At 36.1% G+C, this 23,363-nt stretch overlaps 1 protein-coding gene across 2 annotated transcripts in view; it reads right to left on the bottom strand.

Annotated features, from left to right (window-relative positions):
• Positions 1–23,363, bottom strand: part of PARG (poly(ADP-ribose) glycohydrolase) — a 111,285-nt gene that overhangs the window by 35,246 nt on the left and 52,676 nt on the right. For both annotated transcript variants that reach the window (XM_082854144.1, XM_082854143.1), the window contains exons 9-12: positions 20,292–20,449; positions 12,738–12,817; positions 8,136–8,196; positions 3,299–3,374 (exon numbers count right to left, since the gene is read on the bottom strand). In XM_082854144.1, the coding sequence (XP_082710270.1) occupies positions 3,299–3,374; positions 8,136–8,196; positions 12,738–12,817; positions 20,292–20,449 (375 nt within the window). The remainder of the gene's footprint in view (positions 1–3,298; positions 3,375–8,135; positions 8,197–12,737; positions 12,818–20,291; positions 20,450–23,363) is intronic.

Here is a 23,363-nt window from a genome sequence, read left to right as displayed (position 1 = left end):
AAATATTAGAACAAAAGATGCTCCTACTGCTCTTACCACTCAGGAGATTACAAGGGTTTTAGGAGCTCTGTGCCAAGAACAGGTTGTAGAGACTAATATATATATTTCCTATTATTTCACATATACTTTCATACTATTGTCAAGTATGAGATTTTGTAAAACTTGTTTGTGATCTCTAAAGCAATTATAAGAAATAGTAATGTGAAGCCTGTTTTACAAAAGAGTAAAACAAGAATATGAATCTTTTGACACGTAAAAATACTATATGTGAAAAGAGAGAAATTAATAGAAGATAAAGCAGTCTTCTTTCACTACAGAAGAACTTAGAAAATACTGAAAAATATGACTGGACAAGTTCTTGAAATGAGTTACCAAAGTGAAGCATTTGGGTTTATATTCTGGCATAATAAATCAACACTAAAACTTTAACTTATATAGAAAAATAATTTTGGTTAAACTAGTCCACTGATTAGAAATAGTTACCTACTACATATTAAGTCTTTATACATTGGGTGATTTATAGCTTAAATTGTTCAATTAAACAAGTATTGATGAACTATTATGCTGTGAACCATGGAATACACAGATGAATAAGATGTGGTTCCTGGTTTCATAGCATTTACAGTCTAGATGGGAGTGAGGCACATAAGTAGAATGATAAGATGATTATTAAAGAACCTATTAGGATGTATTTGATACTTCTCAGATAATACAATTAACTAAAATTGGCGCATGGGGAGGATACAGGAGCGTTACAAAAGGATGTGGCATATTCAATTGAGATTTTGCTGACAATCAGGCTAAGGGAATAGCTGCAAAAGGACACAGGAAAAACCAATGTAAAGAGCTGTATGAGGAGAGTGGTAAGCAGATTCCTCATGCCTGTCTGCAGTGTACAGTATGTGGAGAGTTAAAGTTGGTAATGAGCTGGTCTGGGGTCCAAGAAATTTTTACTTAATTCTTAGGATTCTGGGAAAGATTCTAAGAAGAAAAGTAACAAATGTATCTGTGTTTTAGGAAGATAATTCAGACTAAAGTTTAAAGAATGAACTGGAAAAGTAAAAGCACAAAGGCTGGCTAGGTAAATACTGAATAGTTTAGACAAGCACTACTAGGGCCTCAAATAGGTCAGTGGGGAAAGAAGTGAGACCCAGCAAGGAAATAAAATGGACAGCTCTTGAAAACTGAAAGACTGGCTAAGTATCATGGTATTCGGAATACAAATGAGAAACAAAGGCCTGAGATCAGCTAAACTTAATTGTTACCGGAACAAGATACATAACTAAATTTAAAAGATAAGCTCTATCCAATCTATGTACTACTTGGAAATGATAAATGAAATACATTCAATGTGCATACTACTGTTCATTCTTTGAATAAAAGGCCAACATTTATTACTTAAAAGGTATGCACAGAAACAAATACACTAAACTCAATATGCCTCTGAAAGCAGGGGTCTTTTAGAAAATCAGTTTCTACTACTTAAAAAAGTTCTTAATAAAAGGCTCTCTATTCCAGGTAAGAAATCTGTTCCAGTACATGAAAACAAGCATATGAGTGCTTCCTTATTTTTAGCCATTTTCTAACTCACTTTACTTTAAAGCTACCTGTTCAGCTTACTCAGTTCTGAATTATAACTTGATGAAAAGAGAGAAATGATAACACTCCTTAGAGAGGTTTTGTTGTTGTTGCCACTCAGCATAATGTAATTTATATGCTACACAAGGAGATTTGGAGCACTGCAATACAATATTCCCTGATCTCCTGGGGATACATGGCATGGGTAGGGAGAAAATAAATAGAAGCTTTTATGGTATTCTTTTAATCTACTGAGGTTTCACATTTCATCTATAATACATTCCAGGGAAGTGGGGAGAATCTCAACCTTGAATGTTGTTGAATAACTCCTTGCTGAATCGTACTGTAATGAAAGGTCAGCATTCCTGCGGTGCTAACCACCAGTAGCTTTGTTTATTTCATGTGTATTAAGCTTCCCTCAGTTAATCCAAGATGTTACTGTAGGAAAGAACCTTGTCAAGATGGAAATGTGGGGGAAAAAGTGATAGTCATTCGAAACAAACTTTAGTCTTATTTCAAAATTATTGTTTTAAATAGAAGAAAAAGGACTTATTAAATATAAATATTAAAAAATTAAGTACAGGACAAATATTAATTCAGTTATCCAAATTATTTTTGTCTATAATTTTAATCACTGGGAGGTGACTTAAAACAAAACATGGTTTGCCTCTTTGAAAATTTTAAATACAAATATGTCTAAATAAAAGGCCATTCTAAAACAAATGTAGGCACTTAGAGCATATAATAAGTAGCCAAATGCAAATCAGTCTGGTCATTTTATAATAAAAATTAAGTTAATTACACAAATAGTCCATTATCAGGCAACTGCTTTAACTTCTGACCCCTATATAAGCATTTAATAATGATCTAAGAAAAAAATCAGCTAGTCTCAGTATAAACAGGATGGTGTACAAGCTTCTTCCAAAGAAAATTAGGATTACAATGCTCTTCTAAATAAGAACACAAAACACTAACATTTCGTCTCTGATTAGTGATTTTTTTAAAAGATCACTATAAAGCAAAAGGAAAGCACATGTTCAGGTTAGGTGTTACAACAAGTTAAAGCCAGATACAGTGTTTTATTTGTTAACTCCTTTTTCCAAAATACTTTTTTTTACATAATGGCAGGAACATAGATTAATAACAAAGATTGACAGATGGACAAAATTACTTGCTCTAAAACAGGGAAGAGATGGCAAGTATATCTGGCTCATGTGCCTAAAACTATTACACATGGAGAGAGGACTTTCTTATCAATCCATTTTAGATGTCTGCCTTCTAGACCCAAACAAAGTTGGTGACAGAAAAACATCTCAAGCCGGTCATTTTTTAGGGCAGAGCAAGAGCCTTTAAAGAAAGAGAACAAAACTGCCTGGTGACAGCTTGTCAAGACCATACCCTGGCAACTTCCTCCACTGTCAATCTACAAGCTATATCTGAACCAAGAGGCCTGATGTTGTCCAGATCTTGGATTTTCTGTCAAAGGCTTTTTAAAGAGGCATACGTACGAAACAGAGAACGTATATCAGCAGATAAAAGTATTACCAAGTCTGTCAAGGTGATCTGTTTGGTGTTTTTCTCCATTCTGCTATTATGCTTCATTGCATTACATCAGCTTAGAAGATAAATAAACAGCTTTTCATATTTCCTTTGCTGTCGGAAGCTTGACAAGAAACAGTCGTCCCTTCCCCCCATGCCCCCACTGCTGTAATTCTCCTACCTGTAGCATGCCTTGACCATTTCCTTCTATGGTTCCTTCGTAAGTGACATGCAATCGAGTCAGGAGTTTTTCACATCTAGGATTTAAAAAGATATTTCCTTATTTATTTTTTTAATGGTAAGTATTGCACTACAGAAAAGTCTGAAAATACAGATTAACTATAAAAGAAAAATTGAAACTATTCCAAATCTCAAAAGTGAGAAACAGATGCTTATTTACTCAACATTCTTGGGATAGTCTCCCCAAATTTTTCTTATTCAAATATATAAATACAAATATTTAAATTAAAATGGGACAACATACTGTTTTGAAAATTGTTTTGCCCCTACAAAGTATCAGTTTCTCCTCTTTTTTTAAAATATTTTTATACAATTTTTAAAGATTACTTTCCATTTACAGTTATTACAAAATATGGGCTACATTCCCCATGTTGTACAATACATCCTTGAGCCTATATAACACCCAACAGTGTGTACCTCCCACTGCTCCACACCCACCACCACCGGTAACCACTCATTTGTTCCCTGTATCTGTGAGTATCCTTCTTGTTATACCCAGTAGTTTGTTGTACTTTTTAGATTCCACATGTAAGTGATATCATACAGTCTTTCTCTGACTTCTTTCACTTAGCATAATGCCCTCCCAGTCCATCCATGTTGATGTAAATGGCAAAATTTTGTTCTTTTTTTATGGCCGAGTAGTATTCCACTGTACATATATACCACATCTTCTTTATCCATTCACCTGTTGATGGACACTTAGGTTGCTTCCATATCTTGGCAACTATAAATAATGCTGCTAAGAACATTGGGGTGCATGTATCTTTTCGAATTATTTTTCAGATATATGCCCAGGAGTGGAATTACTGGGTCATATGGTCATTCTATTTTCAGTTTTTTGAGAAACCTCCATACTGTTTTCCATAGTGGCTGCACCAGTTTAAGTTTCTCCTCTTTAAAAGTTGAAAAACTTCTCAAAATATTTTTAAAAATTAAGATCTATGAAATTTTATTATTATGCTAGAGTTGGCAACCTAAGGAAAAATATAGAAAAATTTTACAAAAAATTATATATGATTCTCAGAGGGGCTCTATTTTCACTAGTTTGGAAGCCGTATATGTGTGTGGGGTGTCTTGATGAAAATACATGCTACAGAAATCCTGATCTATGGTATTTTTATATTAATAAAATTGATAGGTAAGTCTAGTACCTGTAAGTCACAATTATTTTCTTTCCTTTTCATAAACCATGGTCACTGAGGTGTTTATGGGGTTCAGATAAACCACCCCCATATTTGGCATCTTGGCATAGTGAATATTTTAAGCTGAAGAAGTTTGAGAAAATGGCAGAAGCAGAAAGGTCACTCTGACCTCCTCCCCCTCTCCCCCTTCTTACCTGAAACAACCATAAAACCCTCACATGAGGGACCCTACCTATACCTGGAGGAAAGGAGCATTATTATCTCTGAAGACAAAAAGATGCCAAGAAGAATTCCAACAACCAGAACTTGCTGTTTCCCCCAGTTTACTTCAATCACCTCATACTCTTTTACATATATTCCTCGTCTATTCTTCATCAAACCTAGCATAAAAGTACATAGATCTGTTTCTTTGGGTCTTCATTTCCTCATAAAGGCTCCTGTATCATGCAAAACTTATATAAAATAAAATTTTATGCTTTTCTCCTGTTAATCTTAGTTTAATTTTCATACCCAGCCAGGGACCCTAAGAGGATTGAGGAAAAACTTCTTCCTGCCCTACAGTGTTTACCTGCTTAAATCATATTAAAAAAAAATTCCTTTTTATTAATAGCAGTTGATGATGACATTTTTTCCTTAGATTTTTTTCTCCTGATTAATTACTGAATAAAAATAAATAAATTATAATAGAATGTAACAGATAGTAAACCCCTAACTTATACAGAGTGGCATGAATTTTTGGAGGGAGGGGAATTATATATTTTTTAAAACAATTATATTAAAAAAAAATTTAGCTGGGAAGCACTATTTATTTATTGGGATTTGCTTTTATCCTGGTATCAATAAGTCCAAATACATTTCTGGTAAAGCTCCAGTCCAACAGACTGACCTTACTCAGAAGGTAAAATAATTCAGTACAGATTCTGTTCTCAAAGCTTCATTTGTATTAACTTATTTAATCTTCACAACATCCCTATTACTATCTCCTTTTACAGATGGGAAAATAAAGCACAAAAAGCATTTAAGTAACCTGTCCAAGACTAGTAAATGAAGCAACAAAGATTTGAACCCAGAAAGCCTAAGGTAATGGTTCAAGCTCTTAACCAGTAAGCTATGCTTTTAGAAAAATTACTTTCTAAATCTCTTGGAGAAAGTTAGTACCATAAGTTTGATTTTTTTAACTTCCCTTTTTTGCAGCATCCTACTTTCCTAGCTATTTTATTCCAGGGGAGACTACCTGTGAGGATACTATTGAGAAGGTAAAGAAGCATGATCCAGAAGTCTCATCTGCTGTCAACTATTCTCTGTGACTGTAGTTGTCACCTTATAGTACACTTCTCAAAATTAGGAAATTGCTAGAAACTATTTTTTTAAAATAAGTATCCTCCAACTTCCTAATAGGTTTCCCCTTCTGGCCCCAGCAAATTCTTCATACCACTGCCCCAGGAATCAAAGACAGATTATTCTGGTTCTCTGTGATTAACTAAGCCTGGCTAAGGTATTTATTGATAGTCACAGGGTTAACTATAATGCCAGAATCCTGAAACTCAGAAAGCCTCTAATTTCCTGGCACCCATTTAGTCCCTTACTCTTGGGAATACCAACAATCCTCATCTCTTCTTCATCCTCTCTCTTTAAGTGAACACATGTTTCTGGTTCTGTGGAATCTGGGAGATGGATTTTAATTGCATTCTGCAACTCACTTAAGAAGCAGCTAAAACAAAAAAGAGATCAATGAAATTTTAAAAAAAGTATGAAAAGTTTCAAGTTAAATTCTGCCTATCTAGGTTAAGTGGAATATCTAGATCTTATTTAAAGAGCAAAATTATCTTACTGACACAGCAGCCTCACCAATCTCTGCATTTTGACCTATCCCTTCTCTCCCAGATGGTGTACAAATAGGTGTCCTTTCACATTAGTTCCAAATGAATGCCAGATGCAGAGTAGAGATCCTGAGCTGAATTAAAAACAATCCCTCTGAATGATCTATAAAATCTACACAAAAGCAACATGAACAAAAACATCTGTGTTCCTATTAGAGACTAATAGAAGAGCTAAGAAAAGCAACCTTCTGTACTCTAATCTGGGCAGATAACACAGCAGATTGTTACTTTAGTTCTAGGCACCATATTTTAAGAGGGACCAATGGCCTAGAATACATCAACAGCTGAGTTAAAGGGTTTACAATCCATATTATATGTGAAACAAAAGAAATGAGTACTTTAGTATGGACCTGTGTGTATTGTTAGAGGTGGGGGTGGATCAAGAAAGCATTAAAATACATGAAGGAGGGTCAAATCTTAAAGAAAATTAGTTTTATTGATTGTAGTTCCAGAAGGAAGAATAAGGAATGGGATTTGGCGGGGTGGGGAGATTTTTGGAAGACAGACTTTTTTTAGTAAATGAAAGTATTAGACAATAACACAAGCAGCCAACAGTGGGATAGACTGCGGCCAAACAGTGAATTTCCCATCACCAGGGCTGCCTAGTCTCCATCTGTTATAGGTATTACAGAGCTGATTACTTTTAGTAGGCAGCTGGACCAGATGACTTCCTGGGGTCCCTTTAATTTCTAATATACCATGATTCTGAAATGCTGTACATGGTTCTCTTCCTTTCTGACTCAATTTTGTTCTTGTTTTTGTCTTTCTTTTGGTTGCTTAATCTTTTATCCACTTCCCTCTGCTAATAATCATCTCAGCCATGAAGTCAGCCTCCTAAAGTGAGTTTGTTTTTCCTCCACCTCACAAATAAACATCTTTGATGGATGAAAACACAGGAAAGCCATCTAAGCATATGTGCTTTCTCAAGTTAATTACTTTAAGAGTGAGTCCCTTTCATCACTAATTCTAAACAAAACAATTACAAACTACGATAAAAATTATTAGAAAGTGAAAATGAAGAGGCACTGATTAACATGAATGCACATCCAAAATATGCATTTAGCATGTTTAATCATGTCGTCACATGCACTGAAACAGTAGATACATTCTTCTCTAAGTGCTTTGGGAATTTGTTCCAGGTTAGAAAATGTGTTGACTATTTCAAGGCACTAAAGGAACTTACATATCTGAATAAACTCAGATTGCTTATTATTCTCCTCAGTATTTGCAGGTAAATAAGAAAAAACCCTAGTAAATTAGCAACTTCCACAAAATTGCCAATAGTACATGTTGACAACCAAACTTCAAAACTCTTGTCACTCAGACAAATACTAAGTAACTACGATTTACATTTTAGTTTAGTAAAAATAAAACTTCCTAATCTTGTCCTCCAGAAAGAAAAGCAATAAAATACAAACATTAACCATAAAACCAAGGGTAAGGAGGAACATTAAATATTGGTGTTTAATGTTAGTGTCTTCACACAGAAAACTCCTAATTCTAAATAGGACTTTGTTTCAGAAGATAAAACTAAGGCAAATGAGTAGAAGTGAAAGGGTTGCAGACTTTGATTCAAAAGGCATGACCTTTCTAACAATGAGAGCTATCAATTGATCATTTTAAGAAGAAATTCCCTGGTACTAGGGCAATTAGGAGGTTGGGAAACCATCTTTTCAGGGGCTGTAAAATACAATCGTCTCATGGTGAAAGAGTCCTTCCAATTCTAAGATTCCAGGATTATTTACATTATTATTACCTTTCCCACTCTGGAAAATCTTCAAGACTCTGTCTCGTAAATGTCACCAACCCAGTAGGTTCTACAAAAGCAATAAAAGAGAAACACACCCAAAATAAGTATTGAGTTTGAAAAGATTATATATATTCAGTAAAAGAATGGGTCTAACACTGGCTGTAAAGCTAATCAGGAAAAACCAAGCCTGGTACTGGAATACAACAGAAGATTGATTTAAAATAATATTATCCTTACAATAGGAATTCTTTCTACAAAACAGTAAATAAGCCCTCCCTAAGACACAAAACTATACAGAAAACAGCACGACAGTAGGATTTGCATGCTGGTACTTTTTGGTTAAGTTTTCCAAACTGAACATACTTTTAAAAAATCCTTGGGCGGGGGGGGGGGGGTTCCCTGGTGGCGCAGTGGTTGAGAGTCCGCCTGCTGATGCAGGGGACACGGGTTCGTGCCCCGGTCCGGGAAGATCCCACATGCCGCGGAGCAGCTAGGCCCGTGAGCCGTGGCCACTGAGCCTGCGCATCCGGAGCCTGTGCTCCGCAACGGGAGAGGCCACAACAGTGAGAGGCCCGCATATCGCAAAAAAAAAAAAAAAAAAAAAAAAATCCTTGGGGGAAAAAAGGATGCACAATGGATATAGCTTATACAACAAAGACAAACTAACTTTTAATTTGTAAACTCCTCAAAAAAAAAAAAAGCCTTAACCCTACACCTAAAGACTGGTAAATGTATACACATTTATGTGTTTTATAATAAAATAATATGTCTAAGATAAAAAAAGAAAATTGCTGGCATGTCCTTTGAGGTTGACACAGCTAAACCCAGGGCTTAGATGATATGCAAGTGCTCTATTTAAAGGCACCTTTGCCAGAAGGAGGAATTACTGTATTCTAAGAGGTTAGAGAAGAATGATGACATAGTTTTCAAGGAGCAATAGATATGAGAGGATCAAAATGCAGTAAATTTTAGAGGATCAGATCCTTTTTTGTTAGATTTACTTTTTTTTTTTAAATAGTGGCAAAAGCAAAAAATAAATCATCTGGCCAAAAGAAATTTGTTTGATTCAAATCAAAGAACAAACTAAAAAGGCCAGGCCATTTCTGTTTTCTTCTGTTTTAAAAAAAAAATGCTCTTAAGCAGAGAGAACTATGTCAGGAACTATTAGTGATAATGGTGGTAGAGTCCCAGTGAAAGCTTGGCAATCATTTCATTCCTTCGGATGATTCCACATTTCTCTGCTCTCAGTCACAAGCAGCAACAATCCAAAAATCATATGGAGTACTTACAGTAGAAAACAGAATTTTGTTAACATGAGTTACAAAATATTCTTTAGATGTCTAACTTTCTTTAAGACAAATGGATAGCATAGTTAAAATTCACAAGTCAAATAATTCAAACACTAGAGAAGCAATTCTATTAATAGGAAACTAATGTCTGTGTCATCATTCAATAATTTAGCAGAAAAGTAAGAACATTAAATGTCTCTCACATATACTAGGAGAGACCAAGAGAAATTAAAAAATGAAAATTTCTGGCAAAGCAAGAGAAAAGGATGAAGAACATGGCTCTTTAGATATAATTAGTAACAAAAAAAAAAACCTTGAGAACATGCCTACTACCTTTCTTCCATAGAAAGGCACCTTTCACACCAGAATAGGTTATTTTGGTTAATCAAATATTTCCATTAATAAAATCACAATATATACTGCATATGAGTCATCACTTTTTTGTTTTAAGATCATCCAAATTTTTTTTTAATCTTTTATTTTTTTTAATTTTTTCACCACACCGTACAGCATGTGGGATCTTAGTTCCCTGACTAGGGATTGAACCCACACCCCCTGCATTGGAAGTGCAGAGTCTTAACCACTGGATCGCCAGGGAAGTCCCAAGCCATCACTTTTTAAATATTCCATTTATAAGATAGTTTTATCTAAAATTATATTGAAAATAATTCAGAAAGCTCTTTAAAATCTTTCAGTCTCAAGAGCCTCACTACAAATATAAAATATATACTGACATCCTTGAAAAGGTGGTCCTGATGAAATTATATTTTACCAATTCTAAAAAGCATATTTTTCATGTATTAAGTTTCTGAAACTAGGACATATCTCACATAGTCAAAGGTATCTAGCCATTGCTATTGGTCTGCATTAAAGCTGAATTTTTCCAGAGAAGATATGCATCTGCTTCTACCATCATCTGGGGCCACCACCAACCTGAAATCAGTCTGAATTAAATCTTCCGTTGCAGGCTTCTGTGGATCACACTGGTAATATGACTTCAGACCTCAGACTTGCGGCTCGTGGTTCAAATTCTCAGGGAAGATTTTTTGGGTGCCCTCTCTACCTAGGTTGACACTTGCAGTTTCTTTGTTGTCCCCTTTCTGCATGGCCAAGTTAATTTCTCACTTATTCTTAGACTAAGGGTACAGACCTCTGGTATACCAGCTTTGTAAGAGCTATCTCCTACAACTCCCCATCCTGAGTGTTTTTTCCTTTGTAGTGGTACCTAACATAATGAAACTTCTTACCATATATCATGTCCTAGAGTTGATGAAATATGGTACCTTAAATAGGTTTCTATAGTTTCTGTTCAGTAGACTCTAGAACATTCTATAGAAAGTAATTATTAAATTGAAAACCTCTTTTATTCTATTTAGTATTTCCTCCTTAAGCCTGTAGCTTTATATCCTAAAAACCTATAGTATGTCTTACTATATTTCTACAAAGAACCAAATTACCATGTACAGTGAAAAAGTCAGAAAATAAAACGTCTAATTACAATTTATTTTTTCAGCCTAATTCCCAATACTTATGATGATTTAGGGACTTCCCTGGTGGTCCAGTGGTTAAGACTCCATGCTCCCAATGCAGGGGCCCAGTGTTCGATGCTGGTCAGGGAACTAGATCCCGCATGCTGCAACTAAAGATCCTGCATGCCACAACTAAAGATCTCACATGCCACAACCAAAGATCCTGCATGCCATAACCAAAGATCCCACGTGCTGCAACTAAAGACCCAGAGCAGCCAAATAAATAAATAAATATTAAAAAAAATAGTATGATAAAAAAATAAATAAATAATATGTATGATGATTTATAAATTTCTAGTTGAAAAAACAAAATTTTAGCTTCTTCTCTCAAAGTGTTTAAAATCCTAAAATTTGGAAAGGCAAGCTGGCTTTTAGAGCAGACATGCAGGATTTGACTTCAGGGACACAAAAGTAAACCCTGAATTACTTAGAAACAGTAATGGAATTCATTCTATTTAGATTTAGAATAGCAAAATATATACTCATCTTTCTAACAAATTAGTACAAATTCTAATTAGGTTTCATGTCTCATAAGCCCCAGTGAGCATTCTCTTTCCTTACTATTTCATTCAGTACAGAGCACAAAACAAAAAATGATAAGCTAAGAAATAACTCCCTGCATGCTGCAACAAAGATCCACGTGCCACAACTAAGACCTGACGCAGCCAAATAAACAAAAACAAACAAAAAAACAAAACAGGAAAAAAAAATAACCCTCTATCAAAAGAAGCCTATGAATTTTCCCCTTAAATTATCAAAATCCTGATTATTGATTTCTTTCCCCCAAATTTGTACAATGTCCAATAGCAATACATTCAAAAGGAAAAGAATGCCAAGTACACTAGGATGTGAGATTACTTACTAAGGGAAGGATATGAGAAAAATGACCTTAAAATAATTCAGTGATGTATTTTAAGACAATCCCACAACTTGGACAACCAGAACTGAAAAGAACTCATTTCACTTGACCTGTTCTACTTAGCAAAAGCAAACTTTTGAGATGTTCTGGCTTCCTTTATAATTACTTTGCAGGAAAGGCTACCCATGATAATAGCTAACATTTATTAAGCATGTAACTTCTGATTTAGTATTTACAACTACCCAATGAGGTAAGTTATCATTATTCTTTTATTTTACAGATGAAGAAACTGAGGCTTAGAGATGTTAAGAAACTTGTCTGTGGGTCTGTGATCACCCAGCTCCTAGGATAAGGGTGGCAACACCCATCTAATATTAGCTGGTCACTACCAGCATTGGCTAGACATTTACCACTACTGCCTCAGGTGCTATGATTAGCCTCTGGGAAAAGAAGATGGCTGAGGTCCAACAGAGGAGGAAAGACATGTAAACTCTAAGTACAAACACTGTTTTATAAGAACTCTACAAAGGGCTGAAGGAGGCACAAAAGAGAGGGATGGGTAGGAAGGCAATGAATTGGTTAACCTCTGCAAATAAACTAATTGTAATAGTCAATGTTTCTTTAAATAAAGAATATCTAAAATGTATCTCCCAGTCAATATACTTTCTTTTGAAAGTATTTACTATTTTTATTCATGAACATCCATTAGCGTATGTTATGCTAGTCTAATTTCAGAGTATATAAAACCCATACACATTCATAGCACACATTTACATATACACAAAACAAATGCATAAAATCTAGATATTGAATTATTATTGTTTTAATGTGGTTTGGGGAGGCAAGTGTACTTTAAACACAAAATGTTTTTGACCTGTCTGAACTGTCCCCCTCAGTGACAAAAATTACGGTAAGAATGAAAGGAATGTACTTTTCTCTGTGACTCTTCTAAAGTAGCAGAAGAGTGTTTTAAGCTTCTCTGGTTTCCTTGATGAACGTCCTTCAAACAACCTGAAAGAGATGGAAAATAAAAGAGGGTAAGGATGATTCTAAATGCCTTAATGATTCATAGAAAACTAAATCTATACTGCTACCAAGTAATAAAAGAAGTAATTCTTCCAGAAGGCAATTCTGTAATGACAGAAAACTGGGAAACTGTTTGGATTCAAACAGAATCTGAAGAGGACTGAGACCAACTAGAACCAGGCTTCTTCAAAGTTGTTCATGTCAGATGGCACTCTCTAACAACCACGTTCCTCCAGTCTATCTTTCTGTGGGGCACCATCCGGTCCCCCAAAGTCAATTAGGCCAGTGAGTTAATGCTTGATCATGGCAAATACTATATATAATTCATAATATTACCAGGTAGTTAAATGATTGAACGAAAATGGTATCGGAAAAAAAATCCACATGACTGTTTGGGGGTGGGGTGCAGCTAGGATAACAACAAGCAGGTATGACAAGATACTGGCGGACTGACCAATCCTTGGTGATTAAACACATATACCCTTCGTATGGTAACCAAAACAATGCCTACCCTAGGTCATCCAGTTTCCAGCAACCTGGACTTGCACTACTTAATTTAGTTTTCTTTGAAATGACATGGCATTGTTATTGGTAACACATAATGCAATTTATCCTGAGGAAAGAAAAGTAAGGCTTTGAAAGCATATGACCTCAGTAAGTAGTTCACCAAAAGATTTCTAACACAAAAGCATGCTTTCAGGCACAAGATCTAGCTTTACAAAGGTATTTAAAAATTGCAAAGAAATTCTATGGCTATAAACGATGAAGTATTAGTCATCTGCTTCTAGTCATATACTCTTGCTCTAAAACCAGAAACCCTTCAAGTAAAAGTCCACTTTAATAAGTGCCGAAATGGGTAAAATTTTTCATGATTAGAAAAACAAGCTTATGTAACTATGCAGAGAGGGAAAAGTTAATTCTATGAGAAAATCCTATTGAGCAAATGAAATGAATTAGGAAAAGGGAAGGAAATGTAGATTTCAAATGATCCTGTTTCCAATGATCTGAAATTCTTTATTCAGGGTCAATTTCTGAGAAAACAATTTACATGAATACTTATTTCCTGAAAAGAACGCTAAATGTCAGAAAGCATTTTAACGAAATTTGAAATCTAATTAATGTTTAAAAGTAGTTTCAGTGCCTGTGTGAAAATTTTTTCTCATCTAAAAGACTGTATTTTCTAAAATGTTTATAACAAATACTCTTAAAATCCAGCTGCCTGCTGAAAGAAAATCTTTGCAAACACAGGTTTCAGTTCAGTTTCTTCTGCAAAATGTCAGCCAGAATAGAGCTTGTTTAAATCAAAATGACAGTCAAAATGAAGAAGCCACTTGGCAGTTTAATTAAACATCCTGTATCAAATAAATATGATTTACCGAATGAATACCTTGGGATCCATTGCAAAATCCCTTTCTAGGTTTACTACTTAGTTGAGGGAATCAGGATAAATACAAAGGCAGCTATCACCTTTTTTTAGAGATGAACTGATGTACTTACTATACAACTCAATTAAGGGGAAGAAGTTCCTCTTCGTAGAGCTGTTGCATAATGAGTGAAAATGGCCATTGCCCTTAAGAAATAATTCCCCCAAATGTAAAAAGCATCCCTAGCTTCAGCATGTGATCATTTATTTATAAAATCACATAAAAGTTAACATATTTAATAACCATGATGGCAAATTATTAACCTTAGGAGACTCTTGGGACTGCATATTTATTACCTTAGCAATATGGACTTTCCTGGAAAGATTATATGTCTGTTATTATCACCCACTACAAATGAGCACTACTGTTTATTTTACAGGTCCAAATCTTATAGGTACAAATCAAGCAGAATCTCAATGCATTCTCTTTCTTCATTGCTCCAAGTCTAATTTCAAATCACTATGCAACCAAATACGCTTTCCATCTTCCTGATGGAGAAGTGTGTGTGGGGTGGCGTCTGGGACACAACAGGGAGGTAGAAAATAAGGCAAGATGAAGCAGGTTTAAAATCTTTGCATCAATTCTCAGATTTCGCTTTGTAAAATTTTAAAGTACCACGAATAGCCACCTAAATAAAATGAGTTATTCTGGTATGGAAGCAAGTGAAAACAACATAAAAACACAGGCAATCTGCATGAGAGAAAGCCACAAGAGTGATGTACTATCTGAAGGACAGCGTTTGGGGTGGTGGCAGGGGGAGGGGTGGTGGTGATGGGGAGATAGACAAAGGGACTGAGGACAGAGCCCGAGAAAGGAAGAGACAGAAAGATGGGGCTGACAAGACAGAGAGAAGAGAAAGAGACAGAAGTTGGGTTGAAGACAGAAGAGGGTATGAGAGACAGAAACTCGCAGAGAAAGACACGCAGAGAGACAAACAGAAAAAGACAGAGACTCAGAGAGAATGAGACCTTCTCATAATAATCAAGCACCATCCCAGTTTTTTTTTTAACTCCTCAACACCATTTTTTGTTGTTGTTGTTAATTTAGATTTTCAAGTCCTGGGTTTTTTGTTTTTTGTTTTTTTTGCTGTGCTGCACGTGATGTGGGATCTGTTTCAAGACCATGGATCGAACCCGCACCCCCTGCAGTAGAAGCATGGAGTCTTAACCACTGGACTGCCAGGGAAATCCCTGGATCCCTGGGTATGTATATTTGAAGGCATATTTTGAGTCAGCAGGCGTGCATGTAAACATGCACATAAACTAGGCCATAATAACCCCTCCACACGTAGGGAAGACATTTTAGCATTTAACCAAATGATAATTACAGATTATTAAAGAAAATAAACAGAAAAAGCCAGTTAGGCAACCTCACTCTTGTTCTAAACAAAACTTTTATTTTCAAGGGAATAAGTCAATCAAGGGTCAGCTACTTATTAACTGGTGTTTTTCTTTCCATACATATAAAGAGAAACATAGTTTAATAAAATCTTTCCCTGAATGGAATATTGATAACATTACTAGAATTGGATTCTAGACCCACACACACTCCCATGTGATTTCAAGTTAAGGATTAATCCTATTAGTATACAGTAAATCAAACCTAAAGCACTATAACCTCCACTTTAAAGTGGAAGCAAATGATAATCCGGAACCCAGCCAGAAAGTCATTCTTGGCTTTTCTGTGAAGCACTGTGCCATATGGCCCTGACAGCATTTTCAATCCACGGAAGAGACAGATGTAAAAGCCTCCTGGGCTGACCACTGCTGCAACCCACAATTAATCTCTGACCATCAGTTTCTAAGCAATCTCAGAAGCATCGATGCTAATCACATTGGAAGCCTTTATAAGAATGTTTAGGCCCTGAAAGGCAAGCAGGGGAAAAGGTCAGGGGAATTTAACATAACTAAGCAGGGCTGGAAGAACACAAGGATAAATAAAAAAGGGAAGACCTATTCAATTTATTGACATCAGCTTGCCACCACAAACTCTTACTATTTTTCTTATTCAATCAACTGGCTAGCCTTTGGAGACTAAATACACTCACACACACACACAACTCCTAACTGGCAGAAACTATAATCATAAACAGCAATTATGCAAAAAAGAAAACATGACAACAACAAAATGCTCCATAATCTGCTTACCAAATGGCTCATCAAATTAGGTAGTTGATCTTTCATAAGCCACACGAAAAAGGGGAACTACTGGTTGTTTTTCATTTCTGGAGTGCACGCAGAGCATTTTGCTCTTGAGAGGAAGTGAGACATAACAAAACAGCAATGAGTTTGAACAGAAGACAGTGTTCAAGTCCCACTTCTGCTACAAGTCATTTACTCTCACTGAACCTATTAGTATAGAAGCTTCCCAACTAGAAACTTCCAGAGATAGAAAATCAAAGTGAGCTGCCAATAGACAGCATCAATGATCGCGAATAGTTGTGGTTGTTGGCTGTTTTCGGGTTATGAAAACACATTCATCTCACTGAGAGACAAGTGCAGACATCCTGACTGTTGAGGATTCCCTAAAACAACTGTGGAAACTACCACAGGTTTCACCTGCCTTAATTAATTTTCAGTGTTCTGGTGACCAAAAGAACATCCATCAGCCAGGAAGACAAGAGCATGCCTGGTTTCAAATCTTCAACAGACCTACCTACTTAAACTCTTATTTGGTAAAAATGCTACCGGGATACTGCAAGCTTAAATCCCTCATGGTCATTCTGGACTGGAAATAATTCTTACAGATCAAGAATTATTTCTAGGGATAATTCTAATTTCTGACTACCTATGATGTAAAAAACTATTAATCTGATTCATTCAAAAAAAGGCTATAGGGCTTCCCTGGTGGTGCAGGGGTTAAGAATCCGCCTGCCAACACAGCAGACATGGGTTCGAACCCTGGTCCAGGAAGATCCCACATGCCACGGAACAACTAAGCCCGTGCTCCACAACTACTGAGCCTGTGCTCTAGAGCCCGTAAGCCACAACTACTGAGCCCATGTGCCACAACTACTGAAGCCCGTGTGCCTAGAGCCCATGCTGTGCAAAAAGAGAAGCCACCGCAATGAGAAGCCTGCTCACTGCAACAAAGAATAGCCCCCGCTTGCCCCAGAGAACCAGAGAAAAAGCCTGCGCAAAGCAACGAAGACCCAACACAGCCAAAAACAGATAAATAAACAAAATTATTTATTTATTTTTTTTAAGAGAGCCCACTGATATGATGCACCGAAAAGGACACAACATCGGTTCTCTGCTATTTCTGTCAAAAATTCAGTGACCTCACTCCATTTGTGAAAAAAATGTCAGTCAAACCCGACTGAAGAACATACTACAAAATAACTAAGGAGTAGTCTTCAAAAGTGTCAAAGTCATGAAAGAAAAGGAAAAATGAAATAACAGGGTAGAGGAGACTTAGAAAACTACAGTAGTCCCCCCTTACCTGTAGGAAATCCAAGACTCCCCAGTGGCTGCCTGAAACCTTGGACAATATGGAACCCTATGTATACTATGTTTTTCCCTACAGATATATACCTAATGATAAAGTTTAATTTATAAATTAGGCATAGTAAGACATTAACAACAATAACTATAATAAAGTAGAACAATTATACTAATATACTGTAATACAAGTTATGTGAATGTGGTCTTTAGCTTTCAAAATATCCTATTGTACATATTTAATGCCTTTTCCATCTTAATTAAGCACTTATCACACACATTGGCCATAACTTGTGCAGTTTGAGGTGTAACAGCAAAACTACCATAAATTTCTTTTTCCTTCTTCTTAATTCCATGGACAGAAGCACTTTACAGCTTTTCTTTGTCATATCCCAACTGCCATCATCACTACTCCTCTGCTTGGGGTCCATTATTAAGTAAAATAAGGGTTACTTGAACACAAGCACTGCGATGCCTCAATAGCTGATCTGATAACCAAGTCAGGCTACTAAGTGACTAACAGGTGGGATACGCTGGACAAAGGGATGATTCATGTCCTGAATGGGAAGGAGTGGGACGGTACAAGATTCCATCATGCTACTCAGAATGGTGTGCAATTTAAAACTTACGAATTGTTTGGAATTTTCCATTTAATATTTTCAGACTGTGGTTGACTGTAGGTAACTGAAACCATGGAAAGCGAGCCACAGATAAGAAGGGACTACTGTAGGGACTTCCCTGGTGGTATAGTGGATAAGACTCCACGCTCCCAGTGCAATGGGCCCAAGTTCAATCCCTGGTCAGGGAACTAGATCCCACATGCATGCCACAACTAAGAGTATGCATGCCACAACTAAGGAGCCCATATGCCACAACTAAGGAGACCATGTGCTGCAACTAAGGAGCCCGCCTGCTGCAACTAACACCCCACACAACCAAATAAATAAATAAATATAAAAATTTTAAAAAATAAATTAAATAAATGGTCTTTTAAAAAAAAGAGGGGACTACTGTAAACACAGTGTGGGATACTGGGAGGATTCTGGATCAGAAAAATACAGTACAAAAACTTTTGGAGGGCTTCCCTGGTGGCACAGTGGTTGAGAGTCCGCCTGCCGATTCAGGGGACATGGGTTCGTGCCCCAGTCCAGGAAGATCCCACATGCCGCGGATCGGCTAGGCCTGTGAGCCATGGCCGCTGAGCCTGCGCGTCCGGAGCCTGTGCTCCGCAATGGGAGAGGCCACAACAGTGAGAGGCCTGCCTACCGCAAAAAAACAAAACAAAACAAAAAACCCCAAAAAACTCTTGGAATTCAAATAAGGTCTGTAGTTCAGTTAACAGTATTATACCAATGTTGATTTCCTGGTTTTGATAACTTTACTATGGTTACAAAGTATGGTTACATAGTAATATTAACATAAGGGGAATTTAAGGAGAGTTGTATTTGAGATCTCTCAGTACTATTTCTGCAACTTTTTTACACATCCAAAATTCATTAGAAATAAAGTTTTTAACGAGACAACAATTAAAAAGGTAAACTAAAATAAGTGGCATTACCACACCAATCAACTTTGAACACAAAAACAGAACAGCAAACAGAACTTTGTCAACTTTGAGCAAAGTCATGTGACTTTGCTCCATCACTACATCTCCTTCTCTGTACCCTGTCCACACTGCCCCACCCCTCAGAGGCAGGAGATGGGGATTAGAGGGAGGTAATGGAGGAGGACATTACACAGAGTCTACTGGGAAAGAGGAGCATATACTGGAACAATTTTCTGAAGGCCCGCTCCTGACATTAGGGGAAAAAAACCTCACATTTTACTCACAGATCCCATAAAGATAATTCTCAGGTGAAAAACAGAGATGGGGGTGGAGGGGGGGGTTGGAGAGAGGAAAAAAACAATAATCATTTGCCAAGAAGATTTTACAATGTTTTTGTGTAAATGATGGAGAAAGTAATAATGTGGGAAAATGGTTAGAATCTAAAACTTTATCAATCTTCACAACACATTACTTTAATCAAATAAGTTAAACATTATTTTGTCTTCCTTTTAAAAAATATTAGATTAATAAATTAATCATGTCTATAAAAAGTCAAAGTCAACTTTCACTTTTGCTTTTTGTCTTAAGAACTGTACTTTCAAGTCTCATAAGACAGTCAGTCTCATGACTCTAAACTCACACTTTACAGAAAGGAGTACTCGTACTCACTCCAGCTTTAACATTATTTCAGCATACAAAGAATATAATGTACAACAAATGTTCTGTGACTAAATAATCACACGGAACAGGCATAAGGAATTCAGGGCACTTAGAGGAGGAGGACAACCTGACAGAGTGGAAAGAACATGTGCCTTGGAGTAAGACAGACCTGAGACTAAACTTTAGCTCTGTGACTTACTGGCTCCTGGACCCAAAGCAAGTTTTGTTAACCATGAACTTTAATTATCTTGCCTGCAAAATAGCAAAAATATCACTTAACTCTCTGTATTGTAAAGATTAAATTAGATAATTGTACATAAAATGTTTGGCAAATCACTCAATGCCAACCCTCCATTTTAATGTTAAAAAGGGGTTCGCTGAAAACATACCGATTGAAGTTAATATCTGGATAACTAGAATACTCCGATTTCATCTTAGCATTGCGCCGTGGAAATGTGCAGAAGAAAGCATTAGCTAAAAGACTAGCAATCTGTTCCTGTGACATTGTGATGGAATGATTCATCTTCTGTTTCAGGAGCGGTATTGGCTGATAGAGGAAACACAAATACAGACAAGAAGAGCAATAATTAGTTTAGCAATTTCAAAAGCAGAGGCACCAAATTGCATTTGCTAAATTAAGGTAGGAATAATTTCAGGCCACTCTTGAATCCTTAAATCAGCAATACTGTTGAAGTCAAGAGCAGTTCATCAAGGATGATTGGGAAAATGTACTTGTTTGACAAAGTGCAGATTTCTAATCAATAATAATGACAGTGAAGAGAACACAAAACATTACTTGTATTAATGAAAAACGAGATTCCTTTAGCAAGTAAGAAATAAAAACACATTACACATGTAATGAAAAATTAAAACAAAGGATGGAACAGAAAAATGTAATGTTGAGTTTAGCTACTACTGCATATGCTAAATTTTGTTCTCACTTATACTAAAGATTATTGGACAGAGCAATTTTTCTATTTCAGTCCTAAAGAAAATGAACTAAGGAAAATAATTCAATAAATAAGTCTTTTCCTTCTAATTTTGAATCACACTTCTCATTGACAATTTATAAGACCCAAATCTAATTTTATTAAAGCAATTAATGGAACATGTGTACACAGACTTATTTATGTATAACCTGTAAGAATATAGGCATTTCCTACATAATCATTTCAAGTCAAGGAAGATGCAGGACATTTCTCCCTCAAGTTGTTTACATCTGAAATGTCTTCAAGTTATACCAAACCCAAACTGACTAACCTTTTATTTTTGGTATATTCCACAGGACCTGAGTATTGCGTTCAGTGAGTTTTATTCTGTTTTAAATGTTTAAACTGTATGTTTTTAAAGTCATGCTGGGAAAGCCAAAGACCAACTGCCAATTTACATCAGTTGTTAAGCTTCAAAATGCTCCAACATAATATTTAGGGACGCTTTTCCTATTCCCTTTAATAAGTCAGAACTAAGAACCCTGGATATCTACTTTAATTCAAAACAGTATGCATAGAGAACTGTCCTGATCACATCTCAGGAATCAACACTCAAAACGAAACTGAGGAAAGGCAGGCAAGACAAATCAACTATAACAATTAGCTTTTCTCTAACAGAAAACATACATCATTGCTAGAATAAGAGTTTGCTAGAAAAAGAAAATGCTAAACTTGCAGTTCAACTATTTGCCTTGGGAAAATACAAAAGTAAACAAACAGGAAATATCAAGAATTTATTTTCATTAGGGTATCCAAAATTCTCTCCTTTTAGGCCTTAGCAAACACCAGTTCTAAGAAAGAAGCAATAGAGAGCTCATATTGATCTTCATTTTCCTTCCTATACATTTATTTACAGCCCAGCCATGAGTTTAGAAAAGGTGACAAAGTATCAACGGCTTAAAGCACACTGTTCCTTGGTTTTAGTAAGAAATATGAGTTTTTAACTACCATTTACCAGGTTATCCACAAAAATGATTTTAGGCTTAATGGACTTAAAACACAAACATTTCTTGTTTCCCAAATAACTAAATAAGTATAATTTAAAATATAATAAGTTATTTGTTCTCCTGGTGAGGAGAAATGCCTGAAAGCTAATACTTGGGGAAAACTAGAGGATGTAAATCTTATCATCGAGCACCCAGCTAGGTAAAATAAGACACTGGTTAATATGAATGAAGACCTTTCATCAGAAAGAGAAATTAAGGAAACAATCCCATTCACCCTTGCAACACAAAGAATAAAATACCTAGGAATAAACCTACCTAAGGAGGTAAAAGACCTGTACTCAGAAAACTATAAGACACTGATGAAAGAAATCAAAGATGACACAAACAGATGGAGAGATATACCATGTTCTTATATTAGAAGAATCAATATTGTGAAAATGACCATACCGAAAGCAATCTAAGATTCAATGCAATCCCTATCAAATAACCAATGACAATTTTTACAGAACCTGAACAAAAAAAATCTTAAAATTTGTATGGAGACACAAAAGACCCCTAATAGCCAAAGCAATCTTGAGGGAAAAATACAGAGCTGGAGGAATAAGACTCCCTGACTTCAGACTACACTTTACAAAGCTACAGTAATCAAGACAATATGGTACTGGCACAAAAACAGAAATATACATCAATGGAACAGGATAGAAAGCCCAGAGGTAAACCCACGCACCTATGGTCAACTAATCTATGACAAAGGAGGCAAGGATATACAATGGAGAAAAGAGGGTCTCTTCAATAAGTGGTGCTGGGAAAACTGGACAGCTACATGTAGAAGAATGAAATTAGAACACTCCCTAACACCATACACAAAAATAAACTCAAAATGGATTCGAGACCTAAATGTAAGACCGGACACTACAGAACTCTTAGAGGAAAACATTGGAAGAACGCTCCTTGACATAAATCACAGCAAGATCTTTTTGGACCCACCTCCTAGAGTAATGGAAATAAAAACAAAAATAAACAAATGGGACCTAATGAAACTTCAAAGCTTTTGCACAGCAAAGGAAACCATAAACAAGACGAAAAGACAACCCTCAGAATGGGAGAAAATATTTGCAAACGAATCAATGGACAAAGGATTAATCTCCAAAATATATAAACAGCTCACGCAGTTCAATATTAAAGAAACAAACAACCCAATCCAAAAATGGGAAGAAGACCTAAACAGACATTTCTCCAAAGAAGACATACAGACGGCCAAGAAGCACATGAAAAGCTACTCAACATCACTAATTATTAGAGAAATGCAAGTCAAAACTACAACGAGGTATCATCTCACACCAGTTAAAATGGGCATCATCAGAAGATCCACAAACAACAAATGCTGGAGAGGATGTGGAGAAAAGGGAACCCTCTTGCACTGTTGGTGGGAATGTAAACTGATACAGCCACTATGGAGAACAGTATGGAGGTTCCTTAAAAAACTAAAAATAGAATTACCATATGATCCAGCAATCCCACTACT

The sequence above is a fragment of the Leucopleurus acutus genome, assembly GCF_964270905.1.
Source record: "Leucopleurus acutus genome assembly, chromosome: 14".
In the NCBI taxonomy this organism is placed as follows: domain Eukaryota; kingdom Metazoa; phylum Chordata; class Mammalia; order Artiodactyla; family Delphinidae; genus Leucopleurus; species Leucopleurus acutus.
This window is presented reverse-complemented; position numbering and strand designations above follow the sequence as displayed.